The sequence below is a fragment of the Oreochromis aureus genome, linkage group 14, assembly GCF_013358895.1.
Source record: "Oreochromis aureus strain Israel breed Guangdong linkage group 14, ZZ_aureus, whole genome shotgun sequence".
NCBI lineage: Eukaryota > Metazoa > Chordata > Actinopteri > Cichliformes > Cichlidae > Oreochromis > Oreochromis aureus.
Window position 1 is genome coordinate 12,028,744 of NC_052955.1, and position 21,001 is coordinate 12,049,744.

The window sequence follows — 21,001 nt, forward strand, 5'->3', positions numbered from 1 at the left end:
CGGATCCTCGGTCGGGATTGGGGCAGCTCTAGCAGTAGAGCTGGTCCGACTCGGTATGAAAGTGGTGGGCTGCGCCAGGGACGTCGGAAAAATACAAGTTTGCTCTGAAGTGAAAGACTCATGTAATTTTTGATATGCAAATCATTTTTAATTGTGTCAGGCTGGAATGAAAACTCAGACTTTCTGCGAGAGTGCAAAGTATATTTTACACAAGATCTTCCAGCTTTATCAGGCTTACGTAAGTCGTTTTCTTTAACTGTAATTGAACCTGTTTTACAGACTGTGTGTAAAAGTTCATCATTGATAGATGTGGCACAACACTTTCAATTTCAATTTACTCCATTGCAGAAAAAGAAAGCTGGACACAACTGAACTGATGACAAACATCTGAATTTCAGTTTTACTTTTTTTTTCTTGACTCTACAGTTTTCACTAGAAAATAAGAAATTAATAAAAACTCAGATCTTAATTCTTACGATTCTAATCTTAAAGCTTATCATCTGTCATTTCCTTTTGTTTTCAGAAACTGGCAGCAGAGTGTCAGAGCGCTGTCTATCCTGGTGTTTTGGTGCCTTTCAAGTGCGACTTGACCAAAGAGGAGGAGATTCTTGCCATGTTTGCAGCGATCAAAAAGCAGCACAAAGGCGTGGATGTGTGCATCAACAATCCTGGTCTGGGACAGCATTTGTGTGGGGTGGTTCGGAATTTCACAGTGAGCCAGTGACATTGCTGAAGGATAGGGATGATGTACTGGTATGCGGGCAAGGATTTTTGAACCAGTTGAAGCTTGTGGAGGGATTTTGGGGGGAGACCATGCAAGAGAGAATTACAATAGTCAATTCAGGAGGTAACGATACTATGATCAAGAATGGACACAGACTGGGTGGAAAGAGAAGGACGTAATCGGTCAGTGTTGCGTAGATGGAAATAGGCAGAACAGGTGAGATCATTAATGTGAGATTTATAGGATAGTGAGATGACGCCAAGACTCTTAAACTGAGGTGAAGGGAAAACTGTGTTTTCAATAGTGAGAGTGAAATGATTTGCATCTATTCCCGACACGGGAATAAATTGGCATGTTTATGCACATTTTTGTATATTCAATCTCAGACTTCAGTTCAGTAGATGAGATTTGATGTGAGGAGGAAGAGGGTGACATTTTATTAAGATGCCAGTGGTGCTGGCTCTTTTCATTTCTTTGGTAAAAAGGACTCCTCCTCCAAGGATAAAACACAGGTGTGATCCTTAATACATTGAGTTCAAAGGTACAGGCATGAATATAAATGTCGCTCCACCTTAAATGAATGCATATAGGACTTCTCCTCTAGCTTTGGAGTGCTATGTCTTTAGCAACATACATAAAACGAGATTATTTGGAAGGGAGATATCCTTACCAGCCACTCTATTCAAATATGGTGGGGGCTTACCCAAGCTGCAAACCTGCTCCTATGTGTTTTTAATACATTAGCTATAAGTTTAATGAGAATTCAGTTTGTTGGAACATGTGACACATGTGATACATATTATTCTATGTATATTTATGAGCACAATATCCTTTTTTGTTTAAATAACCAAAAAAATAGTGACTGTACTTTTAAGAAACTAATTGTTTATAAAGTATAAAGTATTCTCTGCAGCCTTAGTGCTTCTTGCATCATTTAGTTAAGTATGTCTTTAAAAGGATAAATTGCAATACATTATTAGGATTTCTTGTACTAACGTCTGAGATCAGATCAGAATATGTTGGTACCATGAATGCTGTCCTACTTAAACTTTCTTCTGTTGTAGTGTGGGTGGACATCATGTCTATCCCTTTCCTTATTTACATTTCTACATGGCGACCAAGTTCGCTGTAACCGCGCTGACTGAGGGCCTGAGGCAGGAGCTGCGTGCAGAAAAAACTCATATCAGAGCCACGGTAAGGTTTTGAAAGACACTGTAACCAGCTGCAAAGTACCTTTAATACTAATGTCAGCTGTTATAAGATACACGCACAGTACTTCTTGAAGAATCCTCATTAATAATGTCATTTTGCAGAACATTTCTCCTGGCTTTGTGAAGACAGAATTTGCATCACGGCTCTACAGAGACAATTCTGATAAAGCAGCTGCTATATACACTAAATATAAGGTCAAATTATTATCCCTTTATTTCCTACAATTCCTACAATATTGTTGATATGATTACTCAGCTAAAATTTCATTAAGCACTTTTCAATTCTTTGATAGTCGCTGGAAGCAAAAGACCTCGTCAGTGCCGTCACATACATGCTCAGTGCCCCTCCTCATGTTCAGGTTTGAGATTTTCTCTTATTTTCATCTTTTTGGTGACCTTTTGAGTTTTTGTCTTTTGCATTTTAAATATCAGCAGTTTAGTCATAAGATAACATTCATCTATCTTTTCTTTCAGATTGGGGAGATTTTACTTGAAGGTCTGTAGCAGGTGTCATGCAACTTGGCCGTGAGACCCATCCCAATCTTTACATCAGTAGTGTGACTGGCTCTCCTTACTTCTCAACACTGTCAGATTGTAATCAATTCACAGAAGGATAAAATGAAGGAAACTCCTCCAGCTGTTTGTTCTGTCTAATTGTCTTCTTATCAAAGGCCCCCGTGGTACCTTTCCACAAGCGCCCTGCTGGCCAGCAAGGAATGCCCATAAAAACACTTTGATTCAAGACAGCTTCCTTCTTATTGTAACAGATCTCAGTTGCTGGATAGTATTTAAGCTCTAAGAGTGTTTTTACTGTTAAGTAGATGTTCATTTCAGCTGGTTAGAACCTTAGCTGGGGGGGGGGGTGTCATGGAGCAACCGTACAAGTCATAAGGGCCTATAGACTGATGAACAAAGGTCACTTACCAATGTATGTTCTCCAACCAGTTGGTGAATGGTTGCTGGAAGTTGTTGGCAGTCACTAGGTAAAATTCATGGCAAGGAGGTATATAGTGCTGTACCAAAACCTCAGTTTGGTTCCTTTGTATGGTAGCAGGTTACTACACTCTCCAGCAGTTTGTGTGGATAATGCAAATATGTCTGCAAGCACTCTTCAAATTACTGAGGCTCTTGTTTGTAATAAACAATACATTTGGTGTAAATAAACAAATGCAGGTATCTGAGAGAGTAAGCTTTTAAAGGAGCTATCATGTCAATGTAAAACTTTGACTAACAAGAAAACATAAGTTTGGTTTAAAAAACTGGCAGCAGAGTGTCAAAGTGCCACCCTGGTGTTTTGGTCCCTTTCGAGTGTGACTTGACCAAAGAGCAGTAGATTCTGGCCACGACTGTACTACGACCTCTAGTGGTTAATATTACAATGGAAGTAAAAGCAGAGCTGTGAAATGCAAAATAGTGATGACCTTCAGAGGTATGTTTTCTTTGGACACTTTGTGCTCTTCATTAACAATCAGCCATGGTTTAAATTCCATACATCAGTATTTCCATGTTTATACCAGTGTTATCTTACTATGAGTAAACCGCTTGTTTAAAATGCAATTAATTCAATTCAATTCAATTTTATTTATATAGCGCCAAATCACAACAGAAGTCGCCTCAAGGCGCTTTATATTGTACAGTAGATCGCACAATAATACATACAGAGAAAACCCAACAATCATATGACCCCTATGAGCAAGCACTTTGGCGACAGTGGGAAGGAAAAACCCTTTAACAGGAAGAAACCTCCGGCAGAACCAGGCTCAGGGAGGGGCGGCCATCTGCTGAGACCGGTTGGGGTGAGAGAAGGAAAACAGGATAAAGACATGATGTGGAAGAGAGACAGAGATTAATAACAGGTATGATTCGATGCAGAGAGGTCTATTAACACATAGTGAGTGAGAAAGGTGACTGGAAAGGAAAATCTCAATGCATCATGGGAATCCCCAGCAGCCTACGTCTATTGCAGCATAACTAAGGGAGGATTCAGGGTCACCTGGTCCTAACTATATGCTTTAGCAAAAAGGAAAGTTTTAAGCCTAATCTTGAAAGTAGAGATAGTGTCTGTCTCCCAAATGCAAACTGGAAGCTGGTTCCACAGAAGAGGGGCCTGAAAACTGAAGGCTCTCCCTCCCATTCTACTTTTAAATACTCTAGGAACAGCAAGTAAGCCTGCAGAGCGAGAGCGAAGTGCTCTAATAGGGTGATATGGTACTACAAGGTCATTAAGATAAGATGGGGCCTGATTATTTAAGACCTTGTATGTGAGGAGCAGGATTTTGAATTCAATTCTGGATTTAACAGGAAGCCAATGAAGGGAAGCCAGTATAGGAGAAATATATGCTCTCTTTCTAGTCCCTGTCAGGACTCTTGCTGCAGCATTTTGGATTAGCTGAAGGCTTTTCAGCGAGTTTTTAGGACATCCTGATAATAATGAATTACAGTAGTCCAGCCTAGAAGTAATAAATGCATGAACTAGTTTTTCAGCATCACTCTGAGACAGGATATTTCTAATTTTAGAGATGTTGCGCAGATGGAAGAAAGCAGTCTTACATTTTTGTTTAATATGTGCGTTGAAGGATATATCCTGGTCAATAATGACTCCAAGGTTCCTCACAGCATTACTGGAGGCCAAGGCAATGCCATCCAGAGTAAGAATCTGGTTAGATACCATATTTCTAAGATTTTCAGGGCCAAGTACAATAACCTCAGTTTTATCTGAATTAAGAAGCAGAAAGTTAGCGGCCATCCAGGTCTTTATGTCTTTAAGACATTCCTGCTGTTTAACTAATTGATGTGTGTGTTACCTGGCTTCATGGATAGATAGAGCTGCGTGTCATCTGCATAGCAGTGAAAATTTATGCTATGTCTTCTAATGATGCTGCCTAAGGGAAGCATGTATAATGTAAATAGAATTGGTCCTAGCACCGAACCCTGTGGAACTCCATAATTGACCTTAGTGTGTGAAGAGGACTCTCCATTTACATGTACAAATTGGAGTCTATTAGATGGATATGATACAAACCACTGCAGTGCAGTACCTGTAATACCTACAGCATGCTCTAATCGCGCTAATAGAATATTATGGCCAACAGTATCGAACGCTGCACTAAGGTCTAGCAGGACAAGCACAGAGATGAGTCCACTGTCAGAGGCCATAAGAAGATCATTTGTAACCTTCACTAAAGCTGTTTCTGTGCTGTGATGAGCTCTGAAACCTGACTGAAACTCTTCAAATAAGCCATTCCTCTGCAGATGATCTGTTAGCTGTTCAAGGATTTTTGATATGAAAGGAAGGTTGGAGATTGGCCTATAATTAGCTAAGACAGCTGGGTCTAGAGATGGCTTTTTAAGTAAAGGTTTAACTACAGCCAGCTTGAAGGCCTGTGGTACATAGCTGATTATTAGAGATAGGTTGATCATATTTAAGATTGAAGAATTAATTAATGGCAGGACTTCTTTGAGCAGTTTTGTAGGAATGGGGTCTAAAAGACACGTTGATGGTTTGGAGGAAGTAATTATTGAAGTTAACTCAGAAAGATCAATTGGAGAAAAAGAGTCTAACTTAACATTGATGGTACTAAAAGTAACTGTAGATAATATTACATCTGTGGGATGATTATTGGTAATTTTTTCTCTAATGATAAAAATTTTATTTGTGAAGAAGTTCATGAAGTCATTACTAGTTAACGTTAAAGGGATTGTTGGCTCAGTAGAACTCTGACTTTTTGTCAGCCTGGCTACAGTGCTGAAGAGAAACCTGGGGTTGTTCTTATTTTCTTCAATCAGTGATGAATAGTAAGATGTTCTGGCTTTGCGGACGGCTTTCTTATAAAGCAGCAAACTATTTCTCCAGGCTAAATGATGATCTTCTAAATTTGTGACACACCATTTCCTCTCCAGCTTACAAGTCATCTGCTTTAGGCTACGTGTTTGAGAATTATACCACGGAGTCAGGTACTTCGGATTTGAGGCTTTAGTTTTCACAGGAGCTACAGTATCCAGAGTCATACGTAGTGAGGAGGTAAAATTATTAACAAGATAATCGACCTCTGTTGGTGTAGCGTTCAGGTAGCTGCTCTGCTCTGTGTTGGTACAGGGCATTGAAGATGATAACAGTGGGTGGATTATATTCTTAAACTTGGTTACAGCACTTTCAGAAAGACATCTACTTTGATAAAGTCTACTCTCCACTGCTGTGTAATCAATTATCGTAAATGTAAATGTTATCAGGAAATGATCAGACAGCAGAGGGTTTTCAGGAAACACTGTTAAATGTTCAGTTTCTATGCCATATGTTAAAACAAGATCTAGAGTGTGATTAAAGTGGTGGGTGGGTTCTTTTACATTTTGAGAGAAGCCAATTGAGTCTAATAACAGATTAAATGCGATGTTGAGGCTGTCATTTTAGCATCTACATGGATGTTAAAATCACCCACAATAATTATTTTATCTGAGCTGAGCACTAAATCAGATAAAAGTCTGAGAAATTAGAGAGAAACTCTGTGTAAGGCCCAGGTGGACGATAGATGATAAGAAGTAAGACTGGTTTCTGAGTTTTACAGCTAGGGTGGACGAGGCTAAGCATCAGGCTTTCAAATGAATTAAAAGTCTGTCTTGGTCTTTCGTTAATTAATAGGCTGGTCTGGAAAATTGCTGCCACACCGCCCCTCGGCCTGTGCTTCCAGATTTCTGGTAGTTAGAATGACTCGGGGTGTTGATTCATTTAAACTAACATAATCATCCTGCTGCAACCAGGTTTCTGTAAGGCAGAGTAAATCGATTTGTTGATCAATTATTAAGTCATGTACTAACAGAGACTTGGAGGAGAGAGACCTAATATTTAATAATCCACATTTCACTGTTTTACTCTTTGGTTCAGATGTGGATACTGTTTTGTTCTTTCTTTTGATTTTTATGTTTAAGTTGTTTATTGCTGGTTTTTAGTTTGTTTTTGTCTGTTTGGGAGCTGACACAGTCTCAATGGAGATGGGTTTTGGGGGGTAGCAGGAGGAGAGAAGCTGCAGAGAGGCGTGTAAGACTGCAACTCTGCTTCCTGGTCCCAACTCTAGATAGTCATATTTTGGGGGGTTTAATAAATTGGTCCATATTTCTAGAAATGAGAGCTGCACCATCCAAAGTGAGATGGATGCCGTCTCTCCTAACAAGACCAGGTTTCCTCCAGAAGGTTTGCCAATTATCTATGAAGCCCATATCGTTAAAAGGAAAGTTCAATAAGTCACAGTAAAAAGCATGAAACAAGAGAAAATCACAAATCTGAACATGCAGAGAGGCACTGAGCACATATTGTGATGGCACTGACAACATCTAATTCTTCCAGAGGCAATCAGAGAAGACAAAGTATGTGTGTTGGTCTACAAACAAACTTGATATTTCTTTTATCCACAAGTGTTCCTCAAAGAGAAATCCTATTTAAAATACTCCAACTGCTGCTACTAATACTACTGCCACAAATAATAATAACAATAATAATAATAATAATAAAATTAATAATAATGAAGTTTTTCTGCTGTGTCATGCTGAGATGAGACCAAGAAACTGGGATGGCAGCCAGTTTATGTTACTATAAAACCGGTGAGTTGCAATTCATCATCCATTATAACTCTGTAAACCTGACTCTGTGTAAAAGTTAATTTTTACCAGATGGTGCACAAAAACGCCCGTTTAAAGCTTTTTGTTAAAAAAGGGTTTCTGTATCCAATATGTTTGGTGTAGTTTTTTTTATTTTACATGGGTTATTTATGGAAGCTTGTTTGCCCCCAAAACCCTTCATGATCAAAAGTTCAACTTCCTCAGAAGTTTTTAATTTGCGAGTCACAATTCTGGTATAAAGTATTACCAAATCATGCCTTCTTTCCTTCTTGTTGAGCTATGAAATGCTGATGACCTTCACAAGTTTTCCATTTCTGCAAAATGGAAGGACTCATCCTAAAGAAGCATTTCCCCCTCAAAGTTATATGTCTCTTTGCTGCTGTATAGAGCATGACTGAGGATTCATTGATTCTTCCCATATTGTCTCTAATCTTAGGGAGGAAATCCTTAACAAAGGCCGAATGGTCACAAATACTTAATATTATACAGAATGTTACAAATTAATTAGCTCACTCACTTCAGTTTTTATTGTGGCAGTCATGTCAAGGTAGTTGTCCCCGGCAGAATTTGTTTCCCCTGCGTTGAGAGCACACGCTTGGCGGTCCAAATCACAGACAGACAATATAAACACAAAAAATGTGTTTATTTTACATGAGTGAATATGCACAAAATATGTTTAAATGTTAAACAAATTTCTCCAAGTCATCGGCTGTTCCATATAATGTGACTTTTTGCTTGATGCAGTGTGCATAAAGTTAAAAGATTAAAACTAATAAAACCAATTTTCAAAAGACACTTTTTCAATTGATCCAATTTTAGATGGATTATGCAGAAAAAAATCTAATTGGGCTGAAAGGTCTATTGCTTTATAACGTATTCAGGTTGTGTATCATGTTTTTAAAAGTAAATAATTACTTTTAAAAATAAGTAATCAGTAAAGTAACTGGATAACCTAATCAGTAATTTGTAACTAATTACTATTTTCAAGTAACTTGGTTGGAATGGAGGCGGAGTCAACTGGATCCGTTCTCCCTACCTCGGGCGCTCACGACGCAGAGGAAACTAATTTTGTGGGGATACCTACCTTGGCACGTCCCTCTCTTCATAAGTTTGGGGCGTGAGCTGGTTACGGCTGTCTGTGATGGAGCGCTGGCGGGGTAGAGTGGCTCTGGTGACCGGAGCCTCGGTCGGCATTGGGGCGGCTGTAGCCGTGGAGCTGGTCCGGCTCGGAATGAAAGTGGTGGGCTGCGCCAGGGACGTGGGAAAAATACAGGTTTGCTCTGAAATAAGAAATTCAATTTCGGAAGAGAAAGACTTAATGTAAAACTCTAATGCAAAGGACTTTTTAATGTTATGCAGATATGCAGTTATGTAGCTCTGTCAAGCGGACATCAGATAATGGCTGTCGAGCAGACAAACTTTTTGTTTTACAGTAAATAATTTATGCTGTATATATTGGTCTATATGCATGGGTTACAATGAGCTGCACAATACCAGATCCAAGTTGTTTACTATGCAGTATAATAAAAAAATGTATAAACAGTATGTTGGCAGTGTAGGAGACGGAAGTCAGACATGATAGCTTACATATTGATGAGTTGTGTAAATCCACAAAAAACAGTAAACCTCGGGTCAACAGCCACAGCACAGGTCAGCTGATCACAGCCTGTAGACAAAAAAAATCTGCTGGAGCTCTTAATAGAGCCTATTGTGACTCCTGATTCATTTCCTCACACTCCTATAACCACTACAATGATCTTAGGGTTCTCACATCTACAAATCCCATTTTAGCCCCTGACTATACTCATATATTCATCGTTTTCATTCCTATTTCTAATTTTTTTATTATGTTAAAGTTGTCTTTTCCTTTTTGGTTTCAGAAACTGGCAGCAGAGTGTCAGAGCGCCGGCCACCCTGGTGTTTTGGTCCCTTTCAAGTGCGACTTGACCAAAGAGGAGGAGATTCTGGCCATGTTCGCCGCGATCAAAGAGCAGCACAAAGGCGTGGACGTGTGCATCAATAACGCTGGCTTGGCTCATCCAGAGGCGCTGCTAAATGGCAAAACCAGTGCCTGGAAAAACATGTGGGATGTAAGAACTCAGAGTTATTTTAGAAAAAAAATTTTTCCTGGTTGATATGCAGTAATATGTTGTTGTGTAGTACATATGAAAGTACGTAAAGCAATAGTTAATTGGAAACACTAAAATTGCCCATGGGTGTAAATGCGGGAGTGAATGTGAGTGCGAATAATTGTCTCTGTCTGTGTGTTAACCCTGCAACAGACTGGCAACCTGTCCAGGGTGTACCCTGCCTCTTGCCCTAAGACAGCTGGGATAGGCTCCAGTGCCCCCTGTGACCCTGAAAGGAGATAAGCGGAAGTGAATGGATGGATGGATGACTCCAAATATTTTCTTTACCGTTTAATTCACTGCTTGGTTTCTTACAGGTGAACGTTCTTGCACTGTGTATCTGCGCACGTGAAGCTTATCAGTCAATGAAAGAGCGAAACGTGGACGATGGGCACATCATAAACATAAACAGGTGCAGTTTTATTTTACTTAAGGACAGTGATGGGTATCCTTGTGAAGTTTATTGATTTAATCCTAACACAAATATTTTATGATTCAGTCATTCTTTTGGCAACTCTGCACAATGGACTTTTTTCACAGCACACATTTGATCTCCCCATTTAAGAACCTCAGTATAGCCAGTGAAGCCAATGAAAAATGTCAATAACAATATCCTAAAACCATAAGTGACATCTTCATATCACTTTCATTGGACAGATAGCAGTTCAGAACTAAAAGATTTTGAGTTTACTATGAAAATCATCAAAGAAAAAATGCATATAAATTATATAGAAACAAATCCAGCATCTGGCCGGTATCTTTCTCTGTGTAGTTTGCATGTTCTCCCTGTGTCTGCAGGAGTTCTCACCTTCCCACATAGTCCAAAGACATGCAGTTAGTTGGGTTAGTTTAGTTGAATTGTGTCTGTCTCTCTGTGTCCTGTGACAGTCCAGGGTGTACCCGAGGCTCCAGGACCCTGAATTAGATCAGCAAAAGAAAACAGATGGATGTTAAACTATATAGTAACTGTTGCCATAGTTGTTGTAACCCCAAGGCCTGAGATCAGATCAGAATATGTTGGTAAATGCTGATTTGATTAGCAGCTTGTAAATATCCTTCTGTTGCAGTGTGTGCGGTCATCAAGTGTTTCCTAATGCTGATGTACATTTCTACACCTGCACCAAGTATGCTGTAACTGCGCTGACTGAGGGCCTGAGGCAGGAGCTGCGTGCAGAAAACACTCATATCCGGGCCACAGTAAGCTTTTGAAAGACACTGTAACCAGCTGCAAAGTACCTTTAACACTAATGTCAAATGTTATAAGTTGCACACACAGTACTTCTTGAAGAATCCTCATTAATAATGTCATTTTGCAGAGCATTTCTCCTGGCTTTGTGAAGACAGAATTTGCATCACGCCTCTACAGAGATGATTCTGATAAAGCAGCTGCTATATCCACTAAATATAAGGTAAAATTTTTATTCCTTTATTTCCTACAATTCCTACAGTATTGTTGATATGATTACTCAGCTAAAATTTCATTAAGCACTTTTCAATTCTTTGATAGCCTCTGGAAGCAAAAGACCTCGCCAGTGCCATCACATACGTGCTCAGTGCCCCTCCTCATGTTCAGGTTTGAGATTTTCTCTTATTTTCATCTTTTTTGTGACCTTTTGAACTTTTCTATTTTGCATTTTAAATATCAGCAGTTTAGTCATAAGATAACATTCCTCTATCTTTTCTTTCAGATTGGGGAGATTTTGCTTGAAGGTCTGTAGCAGGTGTCATGCAACTTGGCCGTGAGACCCATCCCAATCTTTACATCAAAGTAGTGTGACTGGCTCTCCTTACTTCTCAACACTGTCAGATTGTAATCAATTCACAGAAGAATAAAATGAAGGAAACTCCTCCAGCTGTTAGCGCTCTACTGTCTAACTATCTTCTTATCAAAGGCCCCCGTGGTACCTTTTTACAAGCGTCCTACTGGCCAGCAAGGAATGCCCATAAAAACACTTTGATGAATGACAGCTTCCTTCTTATTGTAACAGACCTCAGTTGCTGGACAGTATTTAGGCTCTAAGAGTGTTTTTACTGTTAAGCAGGTGTTCATTTCATCTGGTTAGAACCTTCGATGAGGATGTCAGTTAGACATACACAGAGTGCATTTTCTCATCCCTGAGGAGAAACTGTTGCATTTTTAATTTGTAGCCTCCTTAAAACAGACTGTGAGACGTTTTTTTCCATCTCAGTGAGAAGTTGCAGCATGTGACCATAATGTACTGGTAAATTTTACCGACTTTATGTACTCATGAAAACACTCTATAACATTTTACTGATAATTTTTGCTAATTAATAAAACTTTCAGGAAAATTTGTTTCATTGCAGTGTTCTTGTTGCGCTAAAGGATATTTATGTGCTGTGGAGAATATCCAGTACAATACATATATATATATATATATATATATGTATATAATGAAAAAACAAAGAATATATTTAAGGTTAAGGCAAAATATATGAAACTGATTTTTTTAAATCAATAAAATTGCTTAAATATACTGTAATTAAAGTAAGTATAGTACGTTTTTTAAATATCTGCAGAGACATAAATCTCTAAGATTTTGATAAAAACAGCCAGAAGAAATTACTATAACTAACTAGATAGCCAAGGAAATTCCATCCTCTGTCTTTGGTTGAATACATATCAGAAAAACTGTGTCATTTCTCTCAGACACTGCTCATACTAATTGGCAAATATAATAAAAACTATTAAACGGGGTGGAAATCATGGATCAACTGGGTAACTGGGAGGTATCCTGGGGGCACTCCCAGATCTGGACCATTGCATCACCGAGCTCCTGGACAGCCTGAGGTGCAACCTGGTGGCATCACATGCACAGAAATATAATGTCCCCGAGGTGTTCTGTTGGTTTTATGTCAGGTGAATGTGGGCTCATTCAGTGGTATCAATTCCTCCAGGAACTGTAGGTCATTTGGTGGGACTTTGGTAATGCTCTTTATGTTCCTCCTTGCACAAAGGAGCAGATACTTGTCCTGCTGATGTTTTAAGGACCTACGGCGTTGTCCATGTCTCCTAGAGTAACTGCCTAACCTTTGGAATTTCCTTCATGCTCTTGAAACTGTGCTGTGAGCAAAGCAACTTTTCTGGTAATGGTGCATTTGGATGTACCATCCTGGAGGAGTTGGACTACCTATACAACCTCTGTATGGTCCAGGTATAACCTCCTGCTACCAGTAGTGACACAGAACCTCAACAAATGTAAAACTAGTGAAAAAACAGTCAGAAAGGTTTCCCTGAACAGAAACCCCATAATTCACGGGTTGCACAGCAAACTTTGGTGCATTTGGATGTACCATCCTGGAGGAGTTAGACTACCGACAGACGTGGACAAAATTGTTGATACCTTTCAGTCAATGAAAGAAAAAATCATAATGGTCACAGACATAACTTTAATCTGACAAAAGTAATAATAAATAAAAATTCTATAAATGTTAACCAATGAAAGTCAGACATTGCTTTTCAACCATGCTTCAGGGGAATTATTTAAAAAATAAATGCATGGAAAAGGCCTGGACGAAAATGATGGTACCCCAACTTAATATTTTGTTGCACAACCTTTTGAGGCAATCACTGCAATCAAATGATTATAGGATTCAGGTCAGGGCTCATAGAAGGCCACTTTAGAATAGTCCAGTGTCTTCCTCTTAGCCATTCTTGGGTGTTTTAGCTGTGTGTTTTGGGTCATTGTCCTGTTGCAAGACCCATGACCTGCGACTGAGACCAAGCTTTCTGAAACTGGCCAGCACATTTCTCTCTAGAATGCCATGATAGTCTTGAGATTTCATTGTACCCTGCACGGATTCAATACACTGTGTGCCAGATGCAGCAAAGCAGCCCCAGAACATAACAGAGCGTCCTCTATGTTTCACAGTAGGGACAGTGTTCTTTTCTAGATATGCTTCATTTCTGTCTGTGAACATAGAGCTGATGTGCTTTGGCAAACAGTTTCATTTTTGTCTCATCTGTCTGTAGGACATTCTCCCAGAAGCTTTGTGGCATGTCAACATGAAGTTTGGCATATTCCAGTCTGACTTTTTCATGATTTGTTTTCAACAATTGTGTCCTCCTTGGTTGTCTCCCATGTAGTCCACTTTGGCTCAAACAATGACGGATGGTGTGATCTGACACTGATGTTTCTTGAGCATGAAGTTCACCTTGAATCTCTTTAGAAAACTTTCTGGGCTCTTTTGTTACCATTCGGATTATCCGTCTCTTTGATTTGTCATCAATTTTCCTCCTGCAGCCATGTCCAGGGAGGTTCGCTACAGTCCCATGGATCTTAAATTTCTGAATAATATGTGCAACTGTAGTCACAGGAACATCTAGCTGCTTGGAGAGGGTCTTCTAGCCTTAACCTTTAACATGCTTGTCTATGATTTTCTTTCTAATCTCCTGAGACAACTCTTTCCTTTGCTTCCTCTGGTCCATGTTGAGTGTGGTACACACCATGTCACCAAACAACACAGTGATTACCTGGAGCCCTATATATAGGCCCGCTGACTGATTACAAGATTGTAGACATCTGTGATGCTAATTAGTGGACACACCTTGGATTAACATGTCCCTTTGGTCACATTAGTCGTGTCCAAATTCATGGGCTGCGTCCTCCTAAGGACTCGGCCTTCGCGGTCTACGTGGGCCGGGTCCTCAGAAGGTTGGGTTGGCCGGAAGTAAACGGCAGTGAAATTGGACGGTCTAGCCTTCTGATTTGCATCACCGCTGTCTCAGTGGAGTTTAATAAACTCGGCCGTCTGCTCCTTGCTATCTAAAATATAACAGGACACTGGCGTAAATTCTCCACCATCTCACACTTCTGTTTAATCAGTTTTCTGTTTGACGTTTATTAAGCTGTGTGAAAAACAAGGAGGAACCCACCCAAGGAATTAATAAAGTTTTATTTTATTTTATCTAATCTAATCTAATAACTTTAATCTCAGCCAAACCGATTTATAAATAAAACACTGAAAAACGCCAAACAATAACATTTTTAGGTTATCTAAGTGACTTATATATTACGTTTAACCTGAGTAGCGAAAGTCCGCGGTGATCTGAAAATGATGTGCCGGAAGTTTGCCGGTCTCGGCGGCTCTAGTGACCCTCGAGCTCCCGGCTAGCTATCGAGCTGGTGGGTAACAGACGTCTCCAAAAACGTCGAAGCACTTTTGCAAATATGTGATATCTTGATAAACCGAGCAGATATTTGAAGTTTACACACCCACATTCTCGCCTGAAAATATGTTAAAAGTTTATTTTGTGACCCAGAAAAATTAATAAGAGTAATTTTTAAACTTAGTAGAGGCCGCCATTGCTGGAAACTTGTCAGGGTAGGTGTAGAAAACAGGACTCGTATGCAGGACTCCTTTGGGAGAAGACAGTGGATTTATTTACAGTGCGGTAAAGGTGCAACAGTTCAATATATATAGTGATGGGGTGCCCAGGTGTGGTCTCCTCCTTCTCCTCCTAGCAGTGCTCGTGGCCATGAAGTGAAAACACACGTAGTGACTCCTTCCAAACAGTAATCCCAAAAGGTGGTCCAGCTCCCGTGATCTCTCTCTCCGTTTCCCTCCTGGTGGCAAACACACAAACACACGCAGAGTAACTAAACAATCCTGAGCTCAACATAAACTGCCACAAAAACCGTCGGCGCTGCTCTACCGTGCTTCACACAATGATCCAGCGCTGACTGACGCTCGATCGCCCTGTTAAGACGGCAGCCCGGGAAATGGCGGATAATTGGTTACAGCTGGTCGGCTCCGATCAACAACAAGTGCGGTCAGTCTCTGCGCGGGAACACTCTCGGGAATGCTCGTCACCGCTCGGAGGTAAACAATCCCGTTACGAGAGCGAGAGAGAGAGAGAGAGAGTGGGAGAGAGAGGAAGGGAGCAACATACACACAATAACGCATGGGCAGGCAGCCAAGGCAAGGGCTGTCGGACCATGACAAAACTGGAGTTTGGCTGTTCTGAATTCTGGGATATGGTGGGCCACGAAGGACACACCCGACCCATCCTTCAAATTCGGGGAAAAGGAGGACGCATTTGTCGGCTGCAATCGGAGGAGTCTACGAATTTGGACAGCCTTCGACGCGTCGCTGTGACGTAATCTGTCTACAAATGCGGCCTCAGGAGGATGCAGCCCATGAATTTGGACACCCCCCAGTATTTTCATTCTTTTCTAGGGGTACCATCATTTTTGTCCAGGCCTGTTTCATGCATTTATTTTTTAAATAATTCCCTTGAAGCATGGTTGAAAAGCAATGTCTGACTTTCATTGGTTAACATTTATAGAATTTTTATTTATTATTACTTTTGTCAGATTAAAGTTATTTCTGTGACCATTATGAGTTTTTCTTTCATTGACTGAAGGGTACCAACATATTTGTCCACGTCTGTATACAACCTCTGTATTTCCAGGTATAGCCTCCTGCTACCAGTAGTGACACAGAACCTCAGCAAATGTAAAACTAGTGAAAAAACAGTCAGAAAGTTTTCCATGAACAGAAACCCCATGATTCAGGGGTTGTTTTATCATTGCCGCTCTAGTGCACCTGTTGTTAATTAACACCAAATGAGATTAACTTACCAGATCTTATCACAGAGCGGTGTAGTTACAAACTCAGCTGCAGGAAGCAATACCAGATGAAATGACTAACACACCTATTGTTTATTAGTTATAACCTTTCCCCCTTTATGTACTAGGTGAAGGGACAGTTATGCTGATACAAACAGACCAAAGATGAAGAGATGTTGGCAGCCTGTGAAGTGTTCAGGCACTAGACCTTGAGTTATTGTGGAAAACTGAAATCACTTTACCCTCTCAGTCTTTATGATTGGTCGATAAACACTGTATCAAGTTTATGTAGTGCGTGTAGTGTATGTGTACAGTGTATGTATGTGTGTGTCTGGCATCCATGCTTGCAACACTTCTGGCTACTTATTTGGACAATTATTTTGAAGCAGTTTCTAAATTATCTTTCATTTTATTGGTCATGGGAGCTGCATAGAATCACCAGTGAAATCTGATTAAAGGAAATAAAAAGGTTGACTATGCTCCAAAATAAAACTTACGCTTCTACCACCGTCTGTGCTGTTGCATAGATATTATTTCAGGGTTCTTTCAGTGCCTCATCTCACTCTTATAATGTGCTGATTAAAGCAGGAGATACTGTGCAGGGCGTGCTTACAGAAATGTGATATGGGAGTTTGAGATAAGAACTTTTGTTTTATATAGCTTTCCATTCATTGGCTGGAAGGCGGCACCAAGACTTATAAAGTGTTTCTGACAGATATATACAGATGATTCACAGGTAAAGGACAGTTTGAGCTCAAGGGTCTCTCTGCTGCAGACTCAGTGTCCCTGTCTTCATACTTGTGGTTCTTTCTGTGTGTAGCAGGTCACCTGAGTCCGAGCTGTGATGGAGCGCTGGCGGGGCAGAGTGGCTCTGGTGACCGGATCCTCGGTCGGGATTGGGGCGGCTCTAGCAGTAGAGCTGGTCCGGCTCGGTATCCCTGCGCCAGGGATGTCGGAAAAATACAGGTTTGCTCTGAAGTGAAAACTCAGTTTCTGCAAAGTAACTTAACATAAAATACCTCCACTGCGAAGTGTTTTGTGATATGCAGATCATTTTTAACCATCAGGTTGTAGTGAAAACCCAAACTCTCTGCAACGTGCAAAGTGCATTTTGATGTTAACGTTACTATCATACAAGGTCTTCCAGCTGTGTAGGGCTTACTTAAGTCATTTTAGTTCACTGTAATTAAACCTGTTTTACAACAGGTCAGTAATTGTAGCACGACAATACAGACTGTGTGTAAAAGTTCACTTTTGATAAATGTGGCACAAAGCTTACTCCATTCCAGAAAGAGAAGGCTCGACAAAACTGAACTGATGATGAGCATCTGAATTTCAGTTTCACTAATTTTTCTTGTCTCTACAGTTTTCACTAGAAAATAAGGCACTCAAAGTTGGTTCATATTAAAAAAAAAAAAACAGACACTAGGGAAAGACAGGAATATTTAATAGTTATCTGAAATCTTTCCAGTGGGTGCATGCAAAATGGACTGTTAAAATTGATTTTAATCTTGGTTCTGAAGTTTACTATATTTATCTTTTTTTCCTTTTGGTTTCAGAAACTCGCCGCAGAGTGTCAAAATGCCAACCATCCTGGTGTTTTGGTGCCTTTCAAGTGTGACGTGACCAAAGAGGAGGAGATTCTGGCCATGTTTGCAGCAATTAAAAAGCAGCACAAAGGCGTGGACGTGTGCATCAACAACGCTGGCTTGGCTCACGCAGAGCCGTTGATAAATGGCAAAACCAGCGGCTGGAAGAACATGATGGATGTAAGAGCTCAGATATTTCAGAAAACAACATGATCTTAGTTTAGACCAATAATATTTTGGTTTATGGTATGTGGACAAGCATTCACTGAAATGTTTTCTTTGCAGAATATTGAATGAAATAAAATGATCGATTTTATGTAGCTCTGAAAGTTGGGGAATTAGTGTGTTACAGCACTTAAACATTAAAATCAATTTAGCTCATTAATATAATAAAACATCTCAAAACAAAGTAGTTCAGAGAGGTAAAACCTTACACCTGAGTGGGAAAAGAAACACTTGGTTCCCAGTGAGCACAAGAAGCACTGAGTAAATGTGATATTTGCAAGATGCTTGTTTCACATGTTTTTCATTGCATGTTTTTCTGCATGGTTTCTTGCAGGTGAACGTTCTTGCACTGAGTATCTGTGCACGTGAAGCATATCAGTCAATGAAAGAGAGAAATGTGGATGATGGACACATCATAAACATAAACAGGTGCCGTTTTATTTTCTGATGATCAACGATGGCCATGCTTGTGAAGTCTGATGAGTTGAACATGATTCAAATATCTTTGAATATAATCATGATCGGATGCAGACCGAGATTGCGATTATGAGCATTTTTTGGTAAAACTGCACCTTATTTCACAGTAGACATGTAGTTAACAGGAAAAGAACAGATAGACATACATGGAATTAAATATAATTTGCATTCGTGTTAAAGCAGAAAATATAAACACTTTTTAAACCACATCACTACCATGTCTAGATTAGAGTCAACTGAGTGCTGTGTAGAGAAAAGGGGGGGTCACATGTCTGCTAACAATAAGCAATTGCAACAATATCTGGAATAAATAGGCATGTTTATGCACAGTTTCATATATATAAGCCCAGACTTCAGTTCAGTAGATGAGGTTTGAAGTGAGAAGGAAGAGGGTGACATTTTATTAAGATGCCACTGGCGCTGTCTATTTTTGTTTCTTTGGAAATGGGGAGCTATCATCTGAGGATAAAACACAGGTGTGATCCTTTGATTCTTTTGAGTTTATCTTGAGTCTAAAGGTACAGGCACGAATTTAAATGTCCCTCCACTGTATGGGAATGCCTAGGACTTCTCCTCTGCCTTTTGTGTGCAACGCATGTGGTCGGTCTCTAGCTACATACATAAAACATGATTAGTTGGAAGGGCGATGTCCTTCCCAGCCACTGTATTCAAATATGATGGGGGAACATGGCGGCTACCCCAAACCACACATCCATGCTTGTGTATTTTTAATGCCTTAGCTATAAGTTTATGAGAACGCATCAGTTAGTTGGAAGATGTAATTAAGATTATTCCGTGGATATTTCACACATTATCCTTTTTTTCATTAAATAACCTAAAAAAATAGTGACTGTACCTTTGAGAAATTAATTGATCATTTATTATATATTAAATGCTGCAATCGTAGAGCTTATACTGATGTTCTTGCTACAGTCCATTAAGTATGTCTTCAAAAGGATAAATTGCAATACATTATTAAAATTTTTTTCTTGTACTAAGGTCTGAGATCAGATCAGAATATGTTGGCACTGTAAATGCTGTCCTTCCTACTTGAACTTTCTTCTGTTGTAGTGTGGGTGGACATCAGGTCTATCCCTTTCGATTTACATTTCTACATGGCGACCAAGTTTGCTGTAACCGCTCTGACTGAGGGCCTGAGGCAGGAGCTGAGTGCAGAAAACACACATATCAGAGCTACGGTAAGGTTTTGAAAAACTAATAAGCTCCAAACGTGCTTTTAAAACCAATATCAGGTGCATTTCTGAAGTTGCCTCACAATCCATATTCTTTTCTTGTTTTTACAGAGCATCTCTCCTGGTTTAGTGGACACAGAATTTGCATCACGGCTCCACAGCGATGAACCTGATAAAGCAGCTGCTGTGTACAGTGCATTTACGGTATAATTATCAATCTGATAGGTCACAGATTATTGATATGATTACTCTGATCAAAGTTACTCAGCGTTTTTCACTTCTCTGACAGCCTTTGACAGCAAAAGACATTGCCAGTGTTGTCACATACATCCTCAGTGCCCCCCTCATGTTCAGGTTTGTGGTTTCTCTTATTTTTACCTTTTTTGAATTTTGACTTATTGAGTTTGAGTTTAGGTCTCCAATATGCTAAATACCACCAGGTTACTCACCATAAGATAATATCCCTATAACTTTCCTTTCAGGTTGGAGACATTAACTTTGAAGGTGTGTAGCTGGTGTCACAGAGTTTGCTACCCTGTCAGCCCCACTGCAGGCACCCAATCCAGCCTTCACAACATAGTGGTGTGACGCTCCTGACTGCTTGACACTGCTCTCTACTTTTATCCTTTTTCTACTAAGAAGAAAAAATTAAATCCACCATTCACTGCAGGGCCCAGTCATATTTGATCTTAAAATTATAAAAAGTCAAGACAAACTTGTTTTTTTTCATCAGCTTTTAAAATGACTGTGAAAACTAAATAAAACAAAATAAATTGTTCTAATGCCAATGAAGAAGGACTCGAGTATGTTTTTGTTTAATTCAGATTCGCACTCGAAAATGAACACATCAAAATTAACAATAAACTGTTGCTATTAGATAAATGATTTTCCTTTGCTTTCAAACCAAAGCAGAATATATTGCAGTTTTACATACAGGTATTTCTTTCTGTTTTTCCTCTACTAATACTTTTCCTCTTTAAACTTCTTATATGGCTTCCCTGATCGGTTCTGACCTGCTGTACACATGTGACCTGCACATCCAACATGTTTGCACTCCTTACTCGTCACATATGGACTCTTGGTCAGGATCCCTCAACACATCTCACAATACAACCTAGAGCGGGGGTCTCAAGCTTAAATGAGCTGTGGTCCACTGCTGGCACTGTCATCTCATTGGAGGGCCACTTTAGTGTTCAAGAAGTACAAAAACAAAACAAACAAACAAGAAACAACCACAAATATTTACAATCTTC

General features: G+C 39.8%; 2 protein-coding genes, 1 long non-coding RNA gene and 1 pseudogene across 3 annotated transcripts; 3 read left to right on the top strand and 1 right to left on the bottom strand.

The window, feature by feature from the left end:
- Positions 1-162: 162 nt before the first annotated feature.
- On the top strand, positions 163-740 carry LOC120443677 (dehydrogenase/reductase SDR family member 11-like). Its single transcript, XM_039622913.1, has 2 exons — positions 163-238; positions 524-740. Exons 1-2 carry the CDS (start codon positions 167-169, stop codon positions 722-724), a joined length of 273 nt encoding a protein of 90 aa, XP_039478847.1. The 5' UTR covers positions 163-166; the 3' UTR covers positions 725-740.
- On the bottom strand, positions 732-8,758 carry LOC120443679. Its single transcript, XR_005615589.1, has 3 exons — positions 8,630-8,758; positions 8,063-8,139; positions 732-786 (listed from the first exon to the last, which is right to left on the bottom strand). It is a non-coding gene; the product is annotated as an uncharacterized LOC120443679 (long non-coding RNA).
- On the top strand, positions 8,615-11,984 carry LOC116316375 (dehydrogenase/reductase SDR family member 11-like). The gene is made up of 7 exons (XM_039622908.1): positions 8,615-8,818; positions 9,426-9,635; positions 9,992-10,086; positions 10,742-10,871; positions 10,991-11,083; positions 11,182-11,247; positions 11,363-11,984. The coding sequence occupies exons 1-7, from the start codon at positions 8,687-8,689 to the stop codon at positions 11,390-11,392; spliced, it is 756 nt and encodes a 251-aa protein (XP_039478842.1). The 5' UTR covers positions 8,615-8,686; the 3' UTR covers positions 11,393-11,984.
- A 5,121-nt stretch (positions 11,985-17,105) lies between these two features.
- On the top strand, positions 17,106-20,543 carry LOC116316374 (annotated as a pseudogene).
- The last annotated feature ends 458 nt before the right edge of the window (positions 20,544-21,001 follow it).

Bases quoted from the DNA above. Each gene is read 5' to 3' on its own strand.
- LOC120443677 (XM_039622913.1), top strand. From the start codon at position 167: ATGAAAACTCAGACTTTCTGCGAGAGTGCAAAGTATATTTTACACAAG. The intron at 239-523 runs GTAAGTCGTTTT...TTTTGTTTTCAG, and splicing joins TCCAGCTTTATCAGGCTTAC to AAACTGGCAGCAGAGTGTCA.
- LOC116316375 (XM_039622908.1), top strand. From the start codon at position 8,687: ATGGAGCGCTGGCGGGGTAGAGTGGCTCTGGTGACCGGAGCCTCGGTC. The intron at 10,872-10,990 runs GTAAGCTTTTGA...GTCATTTTGCAG, and splicing joins ACACTCATATCCGGGCCACA to AGCATTTCTCCTGGCTTTGT. The intron at 11,084-11,181 runs GTAAAATTTTTA...ATTCTTTGATAG, and splicing joins CTATATCCACTAAATATAAG to CCTCTGGAAGCAAAAGACCT.